The 21,677-nt window shown below is 33.8% G+C and overlaps 1 protein-coding gene across 3 annotated transcripts in view; it reads left to right on the forward strand.

The window, feature by feature from the left end:
• Nucleotides 1-21,677, forward strand: part of LOC124354060 — a 55,803-nt gene that overhangs the window by 21,793 nt on the left and 12,333 nt on the right. For all 3 annotated transcript variants that reach the window (XM_046804236.1, XM_046804234.1, XM_046804233.1), the window contains 2 exons: nt 3,034-3,265; nt 16,452-16,503. In XM_046804236.1, the coding sequence (XP_046660192.1) occupies nt 3,034-3,265; nt 16,452-16,503 (284 nt within the window). The remainder of the gene's footprint in view (nt 1-3,033; nt 3,266-16,451; nt 16,504-21,677) is intronic.

The raw sequence follows: 21,677 nt of genomic DNA on the forward strand, positions 1-21,677 counted from the left end.
AAAAGGAAATGTACATAACAAGAACTCTTCGAATAGACAGAGTTGATGTTCTGAAAGAAGTAGTAAAAATAACTGAAGAGAGGCGAGACAGTAGCAAAGTATGACAATGGAATAATGGTTGGAAAATAGAAAGACAAAAGGGATGTTTTGTACATTAGTAACCAATTTGAAAATGTTATGGAAGAAGTGACTAATAAGAGAGGAATTGAAATGGTTAAGCCTCTACCTGTAATTGAATATAACACTTATATGAGTGGTATTGATAGGAAGGACCAACTTATAAGCTATTATCCGTGTGAACGGAAAACGATTTGTTGGTATAAGAAGCTCTTAATACAAATTTTGCAAATGGGCATATTGAATGCTTTTATATTGTACAACAAGCATAATGGTGACAAGAAAATGACAATGTTAGACTTTAGAGTGGCCGTGATCATAAGTTTTCTTGCACCTGAACCCAGTGATGAAAATAATGACAATGAAGTCGTGCAAGAAAAAATGTGATGCATTTACCTAAACTAGTTTTACAACTGAATGGAAAGAGTGATAGAAAACAATGTCAAGTTTGCTATAAAAATGGCAAGAGAAAAGCCACAACCTTTTTCTGTGAGTCTTGTTGTCCAGAAAAACCAGCTCTGTGCCTTGAAAGATGTTTTGAGGAATATCATAACAACTAAAAACTTTTTGTGTAAATATTATATATATTTGTAGAACATTGAAAATCACTCTACAGTAGTCTTGCAGCCTGATAACCATTATCTTTCTTGCCAAAGTGGTAGACTAATTTAGAATTTATATTTTAGCTTTTTACAAGAATAAAGCTGTTTTGCATAGTAATAGTTAGGATTTTTTGTTTACCACATATTTTATTGGGAAAATTCTTTTACAACAAAAAGCGTAGGCACCATTTCCTCTGGCCCTTTTAAATTAAAATATGAACATTCTAAATTTAACGCTGTACGATTACGTTGCTACCACCAAAAAGTCATGTGTCTTAGGTAAATGTTACATAGTCGTCAGTGGAGGTTTCTGACTCCATTAAGTGGTTTAGAATTAAGGATCCATTATATCAAATAAGTGCCAGACAGTAGTTAGATTCATGAAGCTTTAGTGCCCAAGAGAAACTGCACAGCAGTGTTTGATGATTATCAGAATTCTCGCAACAACATAAAACAAGCTGTACATGAGTGTTTATATTGACTGAAGAAATGCAGTGAAATTAACTGCAATATAGAGATTCACATTAACTGTAAAGCAAGGACTGTCAAACAGCAACAACAAAAAGAGATTCATTGACTTCCTTGTAGAACAACTGGAAAACAATAGAAACACCAAACTTGAAAAATTGAAAAGTCAACAAATTGTCACTGAGAGAATATAGACCTCGAGTCCTTCTGATTGCACTAATCCACAAATACGAAGACATCATATTGATGAAACAGGGCAAAGGGAAGATGCCAACCAGTTTGTATTCTACCGCTGAGTTACATTAGCTTGAATAAGGCATTCTGGTTGTCTATGCCTTCTCATGATGTGATACCACAACAGCAGTATACTGCAACAGCAAACTTCCATTTGCCAAACTTCAAGAAGGATGATGATGTGACATATACTGCACAAGTTCTTCAGCTACTCACAAACAGATTGCAGACTAGAACTGCTTTCTCTGGTGGTACAGTACTTTGAAAAAAGAAAATTCTCAATAAATACTGTTACGCATATTCGTCAAGTCTGTAAAATGAAGTCCAATATATCATCCCTCCCACCATCCGAGATATGTGCCAAACATTACAGTTATCAGTCCTACTTTCAAGTACAGTAGTGGCTGGCCCTACATCCATAGGAATGAAGGGTAGGAGTCCAGCGCAATGGACTCTTTCATCCCTATTACTACACAAGATCCAATAGTTTCAGATGACATTCAAAATGTAATATTTTGTCTTTGAACCTCCTCTTCACTTCTTCCTCCACCTTAGGGTTGAAGTCTTTTAGTATGTTATACAAGGCGTGTTTTAAAAGTAAGTACCGTTTTGAATAAAAAAAATAAGGAGATATTTTTCAAAATTTATTTACTTGAAAGACTATACTTTACTTTTCTATATCATTTCCATTAATATTTGGGCACTTATCGTATCGTAGAAACAGCTTTGGTATTCCATTATCAAAGAAGGTTGCCGCCTGATCAGATAACCACTGCATCACAGTCATAAACATAATTTCTGATAATTTAAATGTTCCGACACAATTTAATAAAAAAAAAAAAAAAAACACACACACTTATTGAAATTGCACTAAACTCTTCAGATAAAGACAAAATCGTAAATTGTCTGTTCTCTTTCGCTTTTTTAGTCCACTTTTTGAATAAATCGATCAATCAGGTTGCCCATTTCGTTCCACATCATGTATGACTGTGTGGCCATCTTTAAAGGCTCTAACCCATTTCAGCACCATACAATCACTCATAATGTTTTCCCATAAACATCACTGATTTGGCAATGAATGTCAGCTACTTTAAAGTTTTTAGCTCTGAGAAAACGAAGATTCTCAGTAGGTAGTGACATTGTAAAATCATTCAAATGGATGTAGACTCAATTGGATGGGTCCCAATAGATGTAGCACACGGTTTGCATGAGCTAAACAGTGACCGGTGTAAATAAAAAATGGTACTTACTTTTAAAACATGCCTCATACTACCAGGTACCTGGAGCAACATTCCATAGTTGGTCTTTTGCTTATTGAAATCCTTTCTAGCCCCCAGTTTTAGTTATTTGTTGACTATACTAGCGTAGAAGTACTATGTGTGTGAAAGTTTTGATTTGTTAAATGGTCTGGAAAATTGATAGTGACTTTTCTGGCACTTTAAATGTAATAGAATATTGTATTATGAATAGAACCAATCATTATTAATATTTTTATAGAAAAATTAAATCACTTGAAGATTTGTAAATGGAAAAGCTGGAATTAAAAGCATTATGACAATGAAAGCAACAGCGTCCCATCAACATGTTTTAAAACTTTTTATTTCAATTGCAGACAGTGGAGAATATGGAGTTGTGCCGATTGAACAGGTCAAAGTCGAGGTAGATGAAAATTTACAAGAAGAGATTTTACGAGAAGAAGGGGAGGAAGACACAGATTCGGCAGATGAGGGGGAGGGAGTGGAAAATATCCAGTGCACTCCGGATATCTCGGTGTATCCTGAGAAAGGAGAGCCAGATCCTATAGAGATAGTGGAATGCGAAGAGAACATTTTAAATAATTTCACGTGAGTATTAGATTGATTTAATTCAGATAATTCATCTGAGTTTTAAAACATCTGTTTGGTAATTTTCACAATATTTGTAATGTTACAAATTCCCCCATCTATTCACGATCAATTGAAACTTTTTTTGGTAATACACATTGCAGGTTAATTATTAGTTAAAAAATAATAGTAAATGGTTCTACATTTATACAAACTTTCTCCCACTCATCATGGAATACTACAAAACATTACTACATTTTTTAGCAACCCCATTGAATGAATAAATTATAGCCACAAAACCCAATTTCCAATTGTGATTGCAATTAAATTAAATTAGAATGAGAATTTGCCATACCAGTGTGGTTTTTTTAACGTGGTTTTAATTTCAATCATATCATAGTATTCAAAATTAAACATAGAAATAAATGTTTTCTTCAAGAATAAATACAAATTAAAAGTACATTTTTATAAAAAAAGTGAAAACTATTTTACAACTATATATTCTGTAGCCAAGGTGCTTTAGAGCATATATATACCCAAGTATATATGCTGCTTTCAAAAATATATGGTTTGTAGTGTATTTCTTACAGCTCCTTATGCTATAAAGTAGTATTTAATAAGTTTAACATAACATTGAATTTTTATGAGCCACAACAGATTATGTTGACAAATAAATAAATTATTCAAAATATTGATTAATATTATAAAGGATGATTCACAAAGATGTGCAGAAACTGTGGGAGCTCATTCTTCACGTAAAAATAATGAAAAAGGTTTACATAAAAATGTGTCTGGAAATGCTTTATTAGCGAGTTACAACTAGCAAAAAATTTCACCCGGATTTCAGCTCACCGTGTAAATCAAGGTCTTCCTGAAATTCTGGTAAAGTAGATTAAGGAGTGAATTAAATTGTTCTTTATGGTTTTTTTTACTGATAAATGGAATTAAAACAGGTCCTAGAACTGTAAGTCAAGTAGTTTTGAGAAAACCAATGTCAAATGCAAAAGTAGGAGTGGAAAACCCCATTTTTTCATTTTTGGGCAACAATAACTTTATTATTTGTAAAAGATTTTATTCTGAACAAAACAGTGTAAATAAAGTAGTAGAAATAGGAGAGATGTTTTATTAAATGAATTTTTACTCATAACATTACAAAGCGAAATAAACTGGAAATCATTAATCTAACCTATTCAGTTTACTTGCTGAAAGAAATAATGTCAGTACAAAATGTATTATTATAAAATAATAAAATCAAAAATTAAATTTTAACAGTCAAGTAGAAATTCAAACAATAAATTTTATTCAAGTATTTTTTAAATGTAAAATAATTTTTTGAACAAAGAATTTTATGAAAAATTTTTTGAAATTGTTTCGAACGACGATTAAAACAACCTGGCGAACCAGAGGATGTCACGAATGAGCCACTACCTTTGATGAGTGAACCCATGGAGGTTCAAGATGCTGTAGCATCTACTTTAGCAATGCTATTCGTGCATCCAATAATCGCTGCTTCAAAATCAAAAGCACAAAAGCAACGTGAATACAAACAGTGTATCACAGCATCTAGAACTCCTGCTCAAGCGGCTGCTGCGAGAAAATCAAAAAACGAAAGACAACGCAACAACAGATTATGCCAAGCTGCTAACTTGGCTATTGCCAGTGGTTCTCTTGAAGTGACAACTACATCTTCATCTCGTTCAGGGGAAGTGTCGAACAATGTCCAAACTAGAAGTCAACGACACAATCTACCACCACTGCAGATCAACCTGATGAGCTTGTCAATCTCACAAATGAGCCACTCTTTCCGACAATTCCTGTTCCCATGGAGGTTCAAGAAGCTGTTGCATCTACCTCTGCAACGCCATTTGCAGAACCAATAACTGCTGCTCCAAAAACAAGGGCACAAATACAACGTGAGTACAGACAGCAAATTGCTGCATCCAAAACTCCTGCACAGGCAGCAGCTGCAAGAGAAGCACGTAATGTAAGACATCGAAACAACAGATTACGCCAAGCTGCTAACTTGGTTATTGCCAGTGGTTCTCTAGAAGCGACAACTACATCCTCACCTTCAGGGCAAATATTAAACACCGTCCATATCGATACTCAACGACAATTTACTGACCAACAACGTCAAACTTTAGCAACAGAACCAGCAGAAACTACTGTACAACCAAGACTTTAATAACGAACCTTAATTTATAGAGTTTGCCTGCTCACTTTGCAGATATTGAAAAAGACACAGTGATTCCTGATTCTGACTGAAACGTGGATGCGTGACAATTGTGATCCAATTTCAATTGAAAATTTTGAATGTGTAACCCGGCAGAATAATCGATCAGATTGTGATACAAACGCAGCAGGTGAAGTGGCAATTTATAGAAACTTATCATTGACATCCACGGCCAAAATTCTCAACGTTGAACTGTCAGATACAATCCGCCTTATTAGAAACACTGGTGACGTTCGTTTGGCAGAAGTTAAATGCTTCACCGCTGATACCACGTTTAAAATGGCTCTTGGCGCAGTTTATATTCATCCTGGAGCAAGTATCTCTAACATCAGTGTTCTGCTGCATCAAGCACTATTTCCATATGTTTACAACAGCCAGTATGTACATCCCATGATGGAAGTTGATACCACTGTACCAATTCTTCTTTGTGGCGACTTCAACACAAACGTGAAAAATTACAAAACATTTATCAAATTCATGAAAGACATGTTCAATCTCGATTGTGCATCAGACGTTAATAAGTCAACAACACTAAGAGGCACCACCATCGATTATACTTTTTCAAGACACATTACACTCGAAACACTCCCTTTCATTTCCTACTTTTCCTATCATCGTCCTATTCTCAACAGAATAACACAAATTGTAAGAAGTTAAATATCACACATGTTTAAAAGTTGTAAAACAATTGCTCAACACACATTCATACTTGTAAAAACTATGTACATTGTAAAAAAAAATTGACATAATTGTATTTATGCGTACAAATAAATGTAACTTGATCAATTCCATTGTTATTTCCATTTACCTCCTTTTCTATATCCATACAAAATATCTATCAAACAAATAAAATTAAAATTTTCTTTTGAAAAATGCAACATTCCATCAGTATTTTCTTATGACGTTGTCACGTTCAACTATCATCAATAAACCGACTTTAGAGACAACCGGTTTATTTTATTTTTAACAAAAGTCTTTTGCGTAGTAAAACCATGTTTGCTTTACTAAAAATAATGATTACAAAATGTACAGAACTTATAGTAAAATTAGCAAAAACATCTTTGATTAAAGAGCCACTGTCACAATTAAATCAAAATGACGAAATTTCACAAAAAAATTATGAGACATGGATAGTTGTTCCGAACATTGAAAATACAGATGTTGTACCTTCACAAATTAAATCTAAAAACATTTTAGAAGACATCCAATCATTTAATAAGGAAAATGAAGATGATAATTTTACAGAATTACATACTACAAGATCTACCATCAACATCAAATGGTAGCATTTATACAGAAAAGAAAGTTTTTTCGAATAAATAACTATAGCAAAGACGATTCCAAAAGCGTAGTTTTGATGATTCAGATGGTGATCCCCATTATGAGCCTAAGAATGTACAAAGTCCAAAACATGGTTTTCGTTATGGAAAGAAAATTACAACAAGTATCAAGCCAAGAAAAACAAGATTGCTGCATAAATGGTAAAGAGTTCAAGTAGTGATAGCGAGAAAAGTATGGTTGAAAATGAGAGTGTTCCCATAGATTTTCTAGAAAGAGAACCACAATAACAACACAAAAGAGGAAGAAAAAGATTATCATGATAAAAGTAAGTGGTTGCAAAATCTAAGCTACTAAAAAATTCTGGCTAGATTTTGATATGTTTTCCATATCAAAATCCAAGAAAGGTCCCAAGAGATAAATCTTAAACCTCCTTGTGATGAATCGACGTAAGTTAAAATGTTCAGAAAACATGGACACATGACCAGCGTCAAGAAATTTTTTATTAACTTCTGGAAATTAAAAGATCTTTCACGTCAACGAGCAGTTTATTGCTTCTCATATGCAAGCTATTCAACCAAATTACAGGACCCTAAACCTGATAGTAGCGGAAAACTAAATAACGCATTTTACTTCCAAGTAGACAATAAACGCGTTAGAGTTTGTAAACTATTTAAAAAAAATACATTTGATACTATAGACAGGCCCATACGCACTGTCATAGACAAAAAGATAGATGTGGTAAATTTGTGATGGAAGATTGTTTCGTGGTAAACATCAGAAACACAAAATGCTTTTGATGTTGAAATTAAAGAAAGGAATTAGAAGGCCACATACAATCAATTCCTTAAATAGAAAGCCACTACTTATAGAGAGAAAAGTGTAATTGCCTCCCAGAACTACATTTGAAGGAGCAAAACAATAGCTGATTTGCATCGTGACTACTACCAAAATGAATTGTAAACAAGAAAACCGCCCATACGGCGGTAATTTATCATAAAATCTTCAACGAGGAGTATATCATATCAATGTTCACACCGAAGAAAGATCAGTGTGAACTCTGCCATTCATTTAACACAGCAGAAGGACTTTTGATAAAGGGAAGATTATCGAAAAATATGAAAAGCACATAATCGAAAAAGACCTTTCAAGACTCCAGAAACAAGCCGACAAAGAAAAAGTGGGTGACAATGTTTGTAATTTCTTGCTGTGATTTACAAGCAGTTTTACCTTGTCCAAAAGGGGAGGTTTCCCTTATGCAAATTTGTTGTGGATTTTTTCTGTGAGGAGCCATAAAGGATAAGGTGTACCGCACGCCCCCTACAACTCTCGAAGACATGCGTGAAAGGATACGCAACGAGTGCAGCTCAATTGGCGAAGAACGTTTTTAATCAGGAATACAAAGAGTCATGTGCAACGACTTCAGAAAGTGAATTGAAGACAGAAGGGCGGCATTCGAAACATTTGATTTGAACTTGTAAAGTTACTAAGCATTAGAACTGGTCCTTTGTTTTGGTATTGCTATTACAATAATAATTTTTTTATATAATTAAAAATGTGTTTCAATAAAATAATGTATTCTTTAAATGTGTTTGTTTAACTGCGATCTATCTAAGTCGCTGCTTCTGAAATCTTTTTTTATCTCAAATCTTTTTTACTAAACATTTAGTCGAAAAGTTTAAATTAATATCAAAGCAAAATGATTAATGGTTTTGATATTAGCGTAAAAATATGTCTAATATCAAAACACATACAAACTACACACATAACAAAACACTAACAACACATAAAACTAACATTGATTAAATGTGCTTTAAGAGTTTATCATGCCACTGATGATGAAAACTTCCAGTCCACGTAGCTCCTGAACCATTAAGATATTGAAAAACTCTCAATAGCAAAAATGTCTTGTTTTTTAGAGTAGAATCTAAAAACCACATAAAATACAGGATGTTCCATAAAAGATTTTAAAGTTGGCTACCATATTGGAAAATGGCGGCCATCTTCAAATAAATTTGAAAGTGTATTCCTGAGTGAAACTTAAAATTGAGCAAGTTCCAAATTTGAAGTGTGGTGCTAAGTTGTGTACCTAATTAATAAAGTTAGCTATTGGATCACTTTAAAAAAACTCACCCGTATATATACCAACACATATATATATACAAATATGGGTTTATTTAAACACATATGTGACAGATACGGCCAAATACAAAATAATTGGAATCGTAAAAAGTGAGAGCTTCCTGTGAGGTGTAATGGTACACATTCACCCGGCAAAGTCAGAGATCCGGGTTTCGAGTCCCGGCGGAGCAAGTATTGTTTGCGATTCAGTCTTTATTGAAATTACAGATAAGGCTATTGCCATTTATACACATTTAATGTATATATACTATATATATATATATAATATAATATATATATATATATAAAGTATGATCGCTCTTATGAAATAATTATTTTAAAGCTTAGAGACAAATTGGTCTATTATAAATGTCCAACTTAGTAATGATGTTTTATATATTAATAACATTTTCAATCTTATTCAAATGTTTATACCAAGCAACAATAAGTTGAATTTTTTAACGTTTCAATTAAACATAATGAAAACTATTACAATTTGGACTATGGCACTTTCCTTTAGAAGGTGACAATTATGTTTAATTGTTCTGTTTTTATAGTAATTTAGTTTCAGTGTAATTATTGTTTGCCGCTGTTGAAGAATACAGACAATGTTACCCTTACCACTGAATTCCAAATACTAGACTTATGTTACGGAAACAGGATCACTTCCTAGCAACAAAGTTCCAGTAATGTATGATCGCTCTTGCCAACATGATGTTAGTGTAGAGTAAAACACTGTCACTGCCGTTTAACATAGTCCAGGTATTAGTACAAGAGGTACGTATCCTAAACGGTTCAAGATATTACGCAAAGTAAAGTATGGAGAACACTCAACAACAATAAGCCCAAACCCCTACTATAATAAAAAAATACAGCATTTACCATCCCCAGAGACAATGCCCATCACTTGAAGTACTGCATTTGGTTAAAAACTCATCTTCGACTCTTTTAAGCATATTTTAATTTAGCATTTTTTTGGTTGAATAGGTTTAGATTAATCTTTTCCCGGTTAATTGTTATGAATAAATACTCATTTAATGAAACTCTCTTCGCTCTTTGTGTACTTAATTTACACAGTTTTTGTTGGGAAATAAAATTTTCTACAAGTTTGATTAAAAATGTTATATTTTTGATCTGTTTCTGGGTGAAATAACAAAGTTATTGTTGCCACAAGATGAAAAAATGTGTTTTTTTTTTTACTCCATTTTTTGTATTTGAAACTTGTTTTCCTCAAAAACCACTTGACTTACAGTTCTGGGATTTATTCATATTTTCTAACATTCACAAACCATAAGAAGCAATTGATTTTTGCTCTTTAATCTACCTTACCAGAATTTCAGGGATACCTTGTTTTACATGGTGAGCTGAAATCCGGGTGAAATCTTTGATTAGCGGTAACTCGTTAAGGAAGAATTTTCAAACCCATGTTTATAAAAAGTTTTTATTATTTTTATATGTAGAATGAGCTCCTACAGTTTTCTACTTATCTTCGTGAAGCACCCTGTATTGTATTTAAAAAAATCTCGAGTGTTGCAACATCGTGCAACATTATTTATGTGTTACATGAAAAATCTTATATATTGTACAAAATAATTGGTATAATAACATTACTTTGTGGGGATGTCAACATAAATTTTCTGGATGACAAATATCATAAAATAATTTTACTGTTTATCTATTTATGTTGTATGAGTTGCTATATTGTCAGAAGTCAAGAAGTCAGAAACACTTTATTCAGTAATGTTTGCATTTTTACATTATTTAAATTCCCAAGCGTCGCGTAAGGACGCGTGGCGGGATATCACATTGCACATCGTAAATATCGCTTTATATTAAATATTGGCAGTCCAAACAGTGTCACTTAACCATTTCTAAATAATTTTCACAGATACACAACATTCCGTAGGCAGCTCAAAAGTCTCATCAGAATTCATTAAATAATCATTATGTTAAATAAATAAACATCCATTACAGTGCTATACCAATTTCAAAAAATACAGACAAAAATATTTACACAAAAAATAATATAATAAATAATAAATATATACATTTAATGCATTTAACAAATTATGTAAACAAACCATACTTCAACAAACCCCAAAGTGGTACTCCCCTCCCAACCACGCACTGATACTACTGTACTCCAAATTTTACTTACTTTTTAAAACATAATAAATATCAGTAACTAAAGCTATGTACATGTAAATAAATATAGTAAAAAACAACACATATTACATTGATTGAAACGGTTGTGGAGGCTGAGATTCACATAAAAGTTAAATAAATATAATTAATATCAACATAGCAACTAAAAAAATATATGTTGGGAATAAAATAATAGTATAGCAATAAATAACAATAAAAAACAATAAATAACAAATACAACAACAACATTAATAATATTAAATAACAATAAATAACAAATACAACAATAATAATAATATTAAATAACAATAAATACTATATAATAACAAAGCAACAACAATAACAATAATATTAAACAACAAATTAAATGTTCTTTAAATAAAAAACAATATTAAAAATAAATAAATATACAGATTTTGAATAACTATCTTTAAGGCAGTTCCAATGGATAAAATTCTCTGACTTTCATTTTAAATTTTGGGTTTATTTTGCAAAAATAATTTCGTTACCAAAATATCAACGAAATATGTTGAATACATTAGGTCCCTTGTAACAAAATTGGTTTCTACTTCTTTCTTTGGTTAAAAATTTGGTACTAGAATTTTAATAAATTGAGAGGCCCTAAGTCCCTCTATTGACAACTTTCAGAGTAAATTGATTGAAATATTTATGTGTGTATGATAAACAGCTTGGTTATAAATTTGGTTAAAAGTTAAAATATTTTTTCTCTTGAAATATGAAACTTAATCTGTCTCTTATACAAATTTATGGAAAAGTAACTTTATTCGAAGTGATTTTCGCTGGCAGCTAATTATACTTTTTAAGAAATTGTGTATGTTACCACCGTAAAAATTAATTCCGTATCTTAAAGTGCTTTTCGAACCACGAGTGATATAATCTGACTAAATGTTCACTTTCTAAATAACCCCTCATATGATTATTAAAGAAATAATTTATCGATCTCAACTTACCACTCAACTGAGCAATATGCTGATTTCCACCTCAGATCTCTGTCGACAACCATCCCCAAGTAGGTGACAGAGTCCACGATACTGATATATGAACAGTTACATGAATACAACAACTATGAGGGTGGCCAGTAAAGCTTATAATCTTCTGCAGTTCAATAATCTGTGCTTATTTTTGTTCAAAGAATAAAATGCATTTAGATTTTGTGGTATTTATCAAAAGCTTGATTATCAACTAACCAATTCTTGGTTAATGCCATCTTGAATCCCAGGCCTTCAATCATTTTTAATAGAAGTTTTTTATATAGCTCTGCAGAGCAGACCAGGCCGTATCATCGGCGTATGCAAATATTTTAGAATTTATTGCAATTTTAATAAATCATTAATAAATAATAGAATACTACTGGCCCAATATTCCTCCTTGTGCCTTGATATCATACATCTGAATTCCAACACAATTTTACAAAAGATAAAGCGCCTTTAATATTATTTATTTTAAACTAACTGCTTCCTACCTTTAGAAAAAGAAGTTAACCATTTCAAAGCGCTTTCCCCCTATCCCATACTTCTTAAATTACACAAAAGTATATCAATGTTCCTAACACGTCAAAACGCCTTTTTAAAATCCAAATAAACTGCAAAGATATTTATACTTATCAGAATTTTCAGACTGAACAATTTCACTGACGTGCCTAACCAATGCTGCATCAGTACCTTTACCTGGTAAGAAACCAAATTGGTGTTCCGAAAAAAAATCATTGTCGCAAAAAAATTTTAACAGTTCTGGTCACTTTGATTAGTGATTCTAATATTTTAGCTAACGTAACTGATAACAGAGATAGGACGATAAGAGCCGCCCCCCCCCCCTGCGTTGCGTCACCTACTTAAATACAGGGACTACAAACTGCAGTTTTTAAGAACTCATCTGAACAATACCCTCCCTTAGTGATTTTGAAAATATGTAATAAAGTACGGGTGCAAATATGTTTAATATTTTCTTTCATTAATAACAATATTTTATACCGTCAAGGCCACAACTAAACTTATTTTCCATGCTATTTATCTTGTTAACCACATCATAGAGTTGAATAAAATGAAAACTCGTTAACAATACATTATATTGCGTATGATCCTCCAGAAATAGGTCCTGGCCAAATTCATCCTGTCTCAATTTAGAAACTATTAGGATGGTGAAATACTCATTAAAAATAATTCCCCACCATGCGCTCATTACCCCCCACCTTCATCACGGCATCCGCCAACAACAATTTCATCAATACTATTTTTTCTTTCTTTTAAGCTCAATTTTCTCTTTAAACAACGTTCCAATATTTTTTTCGAGTCACCATTTACAAGCCTCAATGAGATTGGAATAATACCTCATATTTTTACTCGTCTAATTTGTATGGTTACTGTTCTAGATAATTCTCTAAATCTATTTCTTAAAACTAGGTTATTGATTTTTTGTATATTCTCTTAAAAACACAATTCTTACGGTTTATTAAACAAACCAGATCATTGAATCCATTCACTTACTCCACATCCTATTTTTACTGTTAATTTTTTTCAAATTACAGATGCTGTGAAACAATTGACCATAAATATTGAAAAAATTCTTTAACACTATCAATCACATGAGGGCTGGAGATGACTGGGCTCCAGTCGGCTAATAATAATAGTTGCCGCTTTAATAGCTCATTATTAGATACCAAGACTAAATATGTTTGCATTTTTCATACATGATTCCAGATAAATTAACACTGAGAGCATAATGGTCAGTAATGCCCAGTTCCTCAACATTACATTTAACATGTTCAAGGTTTGGAGTTACGTATCATGCGTGGTCCAAACAAGAACTTACACCTACAACTATTCTAGTGGGACAGTTTAACCAGATTCAAAAAACCATAAGATAGAAACTGCGCTCAAGTAATCTTTACCGTAAAAATCCCTTAAGATTTTTCAATGTGCATATGTTTATAAGTTACCTATTATCAAAGTTGGATCATTTTTTTAAATTTTAACATATTTTCAAAATCAGGCTTGAACTGTTTATAAGTTAACTTACACTGTCTGAATAAATTCCGAATATTGAAAATTTAAAAACGTGACTATTAAAATGTTAGGTCAATAGACAAGGCATTAACAAACATTGATTTTCTGATGTGTGAGCTCTGTTTTGTAACCCCCCAACAGTTTTGGTGGAGAATCTCAGTCTTCTCCCTTTCTTCTTGTCTTAGCAGCAGTAATGAATACATGTGTGTTTATCCTATACTTAAGAAGCACATGTTTTTAGTAAAATGTGTGAAATCTGGTAATAATTAAAAGTATTAAATTTCGAACATGTATTATCAGCTATTCATGCTACAGTATAACTGAAGTTGGTGGGTGAAGCAAGACCAAATGCTCAAATATAAAATCTAAATTCAAATGAGTGTAATTAGATACTCAACTTAATGTTGGTGAGTACTATTTTTAAGTGACAAGACTTTATTACAATTAATTTTCAATTACAGTAATTTAATTCAAAATTATATAAACAATAATTTGTGGTAGATTGAAACTATTAACAAATTTAATGACATTGATTTTTATTAGTGAAGTGAAATAAAACTCAAATGTATACTTTGTCACATGGCATAGCCAACATTGCATTTTAAAATTATAATCAAAACTTGGGACATTAAATCAATATAATATACTTTAAAGTTTATCACAAAGTTAAAATAAAGTAGTGCAAGTTGAAATAAACACCTTCAATCTGAACATTCACATATTCACAAAAACATGGGATAGTTAAACAATTACCTGGACCCAAACTACTACAGATGACAGTAACAATTTGAGGCAATGTATTACAAATATAAAACACCACAAACTGATCTACTGCAGATGATTACACCAACGTTGGGCAACTACGAGAATTAATTATCTACCCCACACTTGAGACACCTCATATGGCACCACCAACCTGGAGCTATTATAATTGACATTAAACAAACTGATCTGTAACAATCAGTTGTCACCCTTCACATGTAAAAAATCTATCACATAAAGCTTGTGTTAGGGAGAATATTTATGCAGGCAAAACTCGGACTTTACCAGTTATATTAATATATTAAAATAGATTATTTGTTTGAAATAGGCTATCCATCAAAGTGGTTGAGAAGACAAACACAGATCCAAAAAGAATTACTACAAATTCTAATTAAAGGGTGGATCCAATAATTATTAGTATGCAACAGGAAACTACTGTTGCATACTAATAAATAACATAACACCCGTAACATAAATAAAATTATGGAATCAGCATTTTAAAATTATCATATACCATTAAAAATTTTGCTCTCAATATCACCAAGAGTGGTTAAAAAAAATTCAAACCTAAAAAATGTATAACTATGTGGTAAACTTCGAAATTATCAGTTGATTGAAAATTATAAATCAACCCTTAGATGTAAACCCTATAACATTGAGATGGTTTTTGCAAAATTCAGCCAGCCAATCAATTCAAAAGTGATTTTTGTACAAAAAATGGTATTTATTGTAATGGAACATTTGGTCTATGAATACAAAGGCCAAATTTAAGTGTAATAATGACTGCCCATTGATTTCACATACAACTTAATCATACAAACTTTAAGGAAATCGATTGTTAAGTACTGTCTGAAATATAATGAAATTGAAGAAATTAAAATTAAAAGCACTATGAGAAGTAAAATTTGATGGTGAAGAAAATCAATTAATCAAAGAACATAAGTAACATACAGATAATTGCCTGACCAACTCATGCCAAAATCAAGATGGCACATAGTCTCAGTACAAGATAAAATTTTACATTTATAAAAATGTAATAATTTTTAGAAAATAAATAGTGAGATTTGTCTATTGTGTTCTAATGAGAAAATAAATTTCATGTAGTTTCTGAAAAATGATATTTATTGTATTGTGTAGAACCGTACAAAGTTAGTGATACTTAGTGTATACATTTTTTTCAGAACTATAAATACAATGGAACAAATACATATTACATAGTGAAATGACAAATTCACCAAATAAATTCACAGCACTAGAAATAGTATAATTCTATAAATACATGATCAAATAAACATATGTGGTGTCACAATACAATTCAACCCAAATAACAAAGATTTTGCTCTAATGGCATGACAAATATTTTCAGCAGTTGAAGATCACAATAAAGAAGAAAATTGTATTTTAACATTAGCTTACATCTAATATTTCTTGTGGTTCTCTAATTGTGTTGATACATTATATACTTTACATAACAAAGTATATAATATTATAACAAATACAAAGTTACATGTTCAATAGCCAGCTAATTGTCGTTATCAGCTAGATAGTAAATATAATGTTCATGAAATTATAGTAAAAATTGTATTAAACTCTATGTTTTAGTACAGTAGTAGCATACTGGTAACGGAACATTTCACTGTTACAGTGGAGATGCCGGTGATGGTGACGATCCATTGGCCATTTCTGCGGAGGATGTGGTGAGCTGTGAACCTATATATATATATATATATATATATATATATATATATATATATATATATAAATACACACAGTGTTCTTACAAACACTGTGTAATACCTTTTTAATTAAAGGCTCGTGGGAAAATTCTGTCATAGGTGTAAATTAGTTTTTTGTTTATTATGACCTTATACTGTTAAAAATAAACCAATGGTGTTCAGTTCTAATTTGTTTTCAAAGGCTTTAGACAGAATTATAAGTTTGAAGTTTGTTGTTTTTTACAATTGAAGGATTGTGAAGGAAATAGGATTTTTCGGTCATTTGCTATTGTTCAGTGATACAACAATTTTTTACTGAATTCTAAGTTTGATTCTCATTCTTAAGTTGAGGAATAGGTCTTGCATCATTTTACAACACAAGGTTTGGACGACTTACATAACGTGTTCTATCTTTGGTTTGTTATAGATGGAGCTTATATTGGTTACTGTTAACTTAATTACATTAAAACATAAAACCAATATTTAATACATTTTTTGGGAGGCCTTTCGATAGCAAGGCCTCACAAAAACATAAAAGTATTAAATATTGGTTTTATGTTTTAATGTAATTAAGTTATCTTTGGTTTATCAAAATTGTGCATGAAATGCTACACATAATTACATTAGGAATGTTAAGTGGCCAAGAAAAGCATTTGTAAGTGTGAATACATTATGTATGGATATTTAAAAACTTGCCTAATATCATGTGTTAATAATGTTGTCTAAATGATATAAACTTTTTAAAAGATTACAAAGTATGTTTTAATGTTTATTTTCTTTACAAATCACTGTTGTAATAATTTAAATTCAAAAGTTGTTTTTTAATTTGACTTAGTATAGCATTTCCCAAGAGCAATTTTTGATATGTTTTGCATGTTGTTTTCCTGTAGTGTTGTACTTACAAATAGGTAAGTACTTCATTTCTCAGTGTGTTATCAATGCTTGATTTTTAGGACTACAAATTACGGAAATGTAACTGTAAATGTGAAATAAGAAATGAGTGACAAAGTTGGTTGCATAATTTTCTGTTAAATTTAAAGACCAATAAAGATTCTTGATTCAAGTTACACATAATTTTAAAGGTCTTATGAAAGAAAATTACCAGTGAAACTTAGAGGCTGCTACTTCAAACCAATACAAAATGGTGGCTAATTCAAATAAAAAATATCTTTCTGTCTAAAATTGTTAAAAATAAGTTATAAACAGATTTGTGACATTTGAACTTGTCTGAATAGGTGATTTATAGATAGATTTTGTATATAAGCCTATTTTATTATAAAAGTGAAACACATTGGATTTGTGGAAATGGAAATGTTTGTAAAATCAAAGTTCATTGGGATTAGCTTAGTGTTTTCATAACAGATGCTAAAACTGCTCATTGTGCTAACCTGTTGTAAAATCCTGAAATTGCAAGTTAGATGGATTCCTGCAGAACACTTTGAATTCCTAGCACAATTCAGTTTGTCAGATTGTTTATGCATTGGGGTTTTGATTGATACACATTGTCTTTAATGTAGCCCCCACACAAAGTAATCTAATGGTGATAGATCAAGTGAACGAACAGGCCACTTCATAGCTCCTCTTCAATTGGACTCGATGATTGAAGTTGTCCTCAGAAAGTTCACTAACTAAGTGGATGTAGTAAGGTTTAAATTTATTATTGAACAAAAATGTAAATACTGACATTAGGGACATTGTCAATGTGATGCCTTCCTTATCCCCACCAGTCTACACACCACCTTCCCAACCTGCAACACAATGGGGAGAAAATAAACCTCTCGTGTTGAGTAACAGTTAGATGAATTACCTCAGATGAAACCATTTTGATTAACCAACCAACAGGATTGTAAGTTCTATTGCCTGGAAACAATCCAATAGATTATTTTCCACTTATTATTGACGACTGCTTTTTACATGTGATTATCAGTGAGACTAATTTGTATGCAGTTGACGTCTTTTTGAACGGATTCAAAGATTATAAAATATAAATCATAGATTAACCATTTTTTTTTTTTTATTATTTTTTTTTTTTTTGCTTTGGGATATTGGGGGTGGATTCATAGATCCTCACACGTCAACCTGAGCTTAATGTGTGCCCCTTTGATGTTTAGAGGGGTAAGCCTATCTTTGTGCCCTTAATTAGGCTAAGAAGCTTTTCCCCGATACTAGCATCTGGTTCGTCGCCTGGTTGTTTATCACCGAAAAGAGCCCTTCTCCTTGGCTCCCAGTCTCTCACAGTCCAGTATTATGTGTTTTGCAGTCTCTTCAGACTTATTGCAGAGTCTACACTCCGAGTCCTCATTTCGTAAACCTAGAGTGTTTAGGTGTTTTCCTGAAGTGGCCGTGTCCAGTGATCAAGGCAATCACTTGCTTAACCCGATCCCTTGCCCAGCCCCATCAGCCACCTGGTGAAGCCGGAGCTAGAAATCGGCAAGCAGTCTTTTGCTGAGTGCTTGTCCTTGGTGACTCTGCCACCGCAAGCGGTGTGTCTTCCTGGACCATTTGTTTATACTTTGGTAAGCGGGCTGACTTGCTTATACCACAACTCGGTTCTGGACCGGTGTATGGCATGCTTGCTCCGCTTTTGGCAAGCCTGTCGGCGCATTCGTTGCCACCTATGCCTGTGTGGCCTGGTACCCAACCAAGACGCACACAGTTTTGCGTGATCCAAGCTTGCAGAGAGTGTTAAAGCACTCCCACACAAGCCTGGATCCAATGCTGTTGGAGTCAAGAGCTTTAAGAGCTGCCTGACCTGTCTGACATTATACAGATGTTCATTCCCTGGTACCCTCTGGTGAGGCCTAGGTTGGCACAGGCTAGGATACCATAGATTTTGACTTGAAATATGGAGCAGTTCCGACCCAAAACTGCCGCAAAAGGGCCCATTCTAGGGGATTGACTAAACACTCCATATCCAGTTCTACCCTTAATAAGCGAGCCAATCCGTGTACCAGACAAAGCTCTTTCTTATTGTTGGGATGTTATCTTGCGATTTCCACTCATCTCTGGAGTAGAAGTCAACAGAGAATGGCTTATTGAATACGAACTCCGTTCTCATTATGTCGGAGACCATGTTTCGAGAATAGCGCTTGGGTTTACAGCTTCAGTGATGGCGCCATGGCTCGTGTTAGACGCGCCATTCCTCCACAAGCCAGCAACCATCAGCCGATAAGCTGACTTACGCGCTTCAGCTTTTTATATGGACATCAAGAGGTAGAAGTCCTAAAGCCACCTCTCGAGGGTCGCTGAGGTACTGCTCCTGAATGCTCCGGTTACAAAGATTGTGCCAAGCCTTTGTAAGCTTTCAAGCTTGGCTTTGGCAGTTACCTGATTCACCTTTGTCCACCAGACTAATGAACCATAAGTGATTTGAGGCCTTACAACTGCTTTGTAGAGCCATAGTGCTATATGGGGTTTTACGCCCCATGAGATTCCTGCAAGTCTCCTGGACGTCATGAGCGCCCACTTTGCTTTGTGCAGGTTATTATTAAGATGATCATTTCCACGTAAGCTTATGGTCTAGAGTCAGTCCTAAATATTTGACTGTCTTTGACCACTCAAGCTGAGTGGATGCGAGTTTCAGCCTAGAAAGAGACTCTAGGTTCTTTTTCCTAGTGAATGGTACAACTACTGTCTTAGAGGGATTTTCTTTCAGTCCCTCTCCCTGACACCAGTTGTGTACATGTTGAAGGTTGGTATTCATGATATCAACAACAACATTTGTATATTTTCCTGTACCATAAGGACTAAGTCGTCTGCATATCCTTGGGACATAGATTCCATTGTTAGTAAGGTCCTCAAGTAGACCATCTACAACTATATTCCACAGAGTTAGAGGTGACAGGATGCCTCCTTGAGGACATCCCCTTGTGGGTGCGATCACAAGCGATTCTTCATTGAGATCGGCCCTGATCCGTCTGGAGCACAGCATGGCCCTAAGCCACCGGCACAGGGCTGGCTCGAGGCACGTCGCTGTGCTCCACTTACCATTGCAGTGAATTTGGCATTGTCAAAAGCTCCTTCAATGTCTATGAAGGTGCACAATGCCAATTCCTTGGCGGACAGGCTATCCTCAATCCTACTGACTAGTTGGTGCATGCAGTGCTGATTCACAGGATTTGGCCTTGCTTGGTATGCATGTTGGTTGCGATGAAGGGGGAGTGTCTGAGAGAACTCCCTTTCTCAGGTGCCTCTCCACCAGTCTTTCTAATGTTTTCAGTAGAAACGAAGATAAACTGATGGGACGAAAAAGATTTAGGGACAGAGTAGTTCGCTCTCCCTTTTTTAGGGATGAAGACCACCCTGTTGAGACGCCAAGACTTGTGGTATGTAACCCATAAGCTAGGCTCGCCCTGAATAGTTCACATAGAAGGGTAAGGAGATTCTCCGGCCCTTGTTGAAGCAGGGCCGGAAAGATTCCATCCCCTCCTGCAGATTTGAAAGGGGCAAATTTAGAAATTGCCCATTTGGCTTTAGAGAGAGTGACAATCCTTCTGGCAATGGCCCAGCTACCACGATAAGCTCTTGGCCGTGAGCTGCCTCATGGTTACCAGACGTTCCAGTGTCGTCATTCTCAAAGATACAATCAGGGAAGTGAGTCTCAAGGAGAAGTTTGAGGCTATCACTAGACCCGGAAGTGTGTTGACCTCCCTGGGACCTTAAAGATCCCAAGTGACCGGTTGGACTTGAGGCTAGTAAATCGTTGCAGTCTAGCTGCCGCGCTTAACTCATTTACCTTCTGTGTAAACTGCCTCCAGGAACTTTGTTTTGCTTTTTTTAATTGCTAGGCTGTATTCTGTTAGAGCTCTATGATAGGTCTCCCAGATACGGCTCCTTTTGCATTGATTGTACAGCTTCCTGACATTAGCCCTTTTGCGAGCGAGGTCCGCAGTCCACCACTTAGTATTGGTTTGACTCTTCCCCGTCGCAATGGGCAATTGTCATGGAAGCTATTGATTATAGCATTCTGCAGGTCAGAAGCTATCTGATCTATGTCTGTGAAGCATCGCACCCTTCCGCCTACCGATCCCAAACTGTGAACTGAAGGTCAGGCTTATATCCCAACCAGTCAGTCCTCCTCCTGGGATTGCGATAGAGGACCTCTGCAGCCTCATCTTGCAAGTTAAAGCGGATATACCTGTGATCCGATAATGAGG

This window comes from Homalodisca vitripennis, chromosome 2 (genome assembly GCF_021130785.1).
Source record: "Homalodisca vitripennis isolate AUS2020 chromosome 2, UT_GWSS_2.1, whole genome shotgun sequence".
In the NCBI taxonomy this organism is placed as follows: Eukaryota; Metazoa; Arthropoda; class Insecta; order Hemiptera; family Cicadellidae; genus Homalodisca; species Homalodisca vitripennis.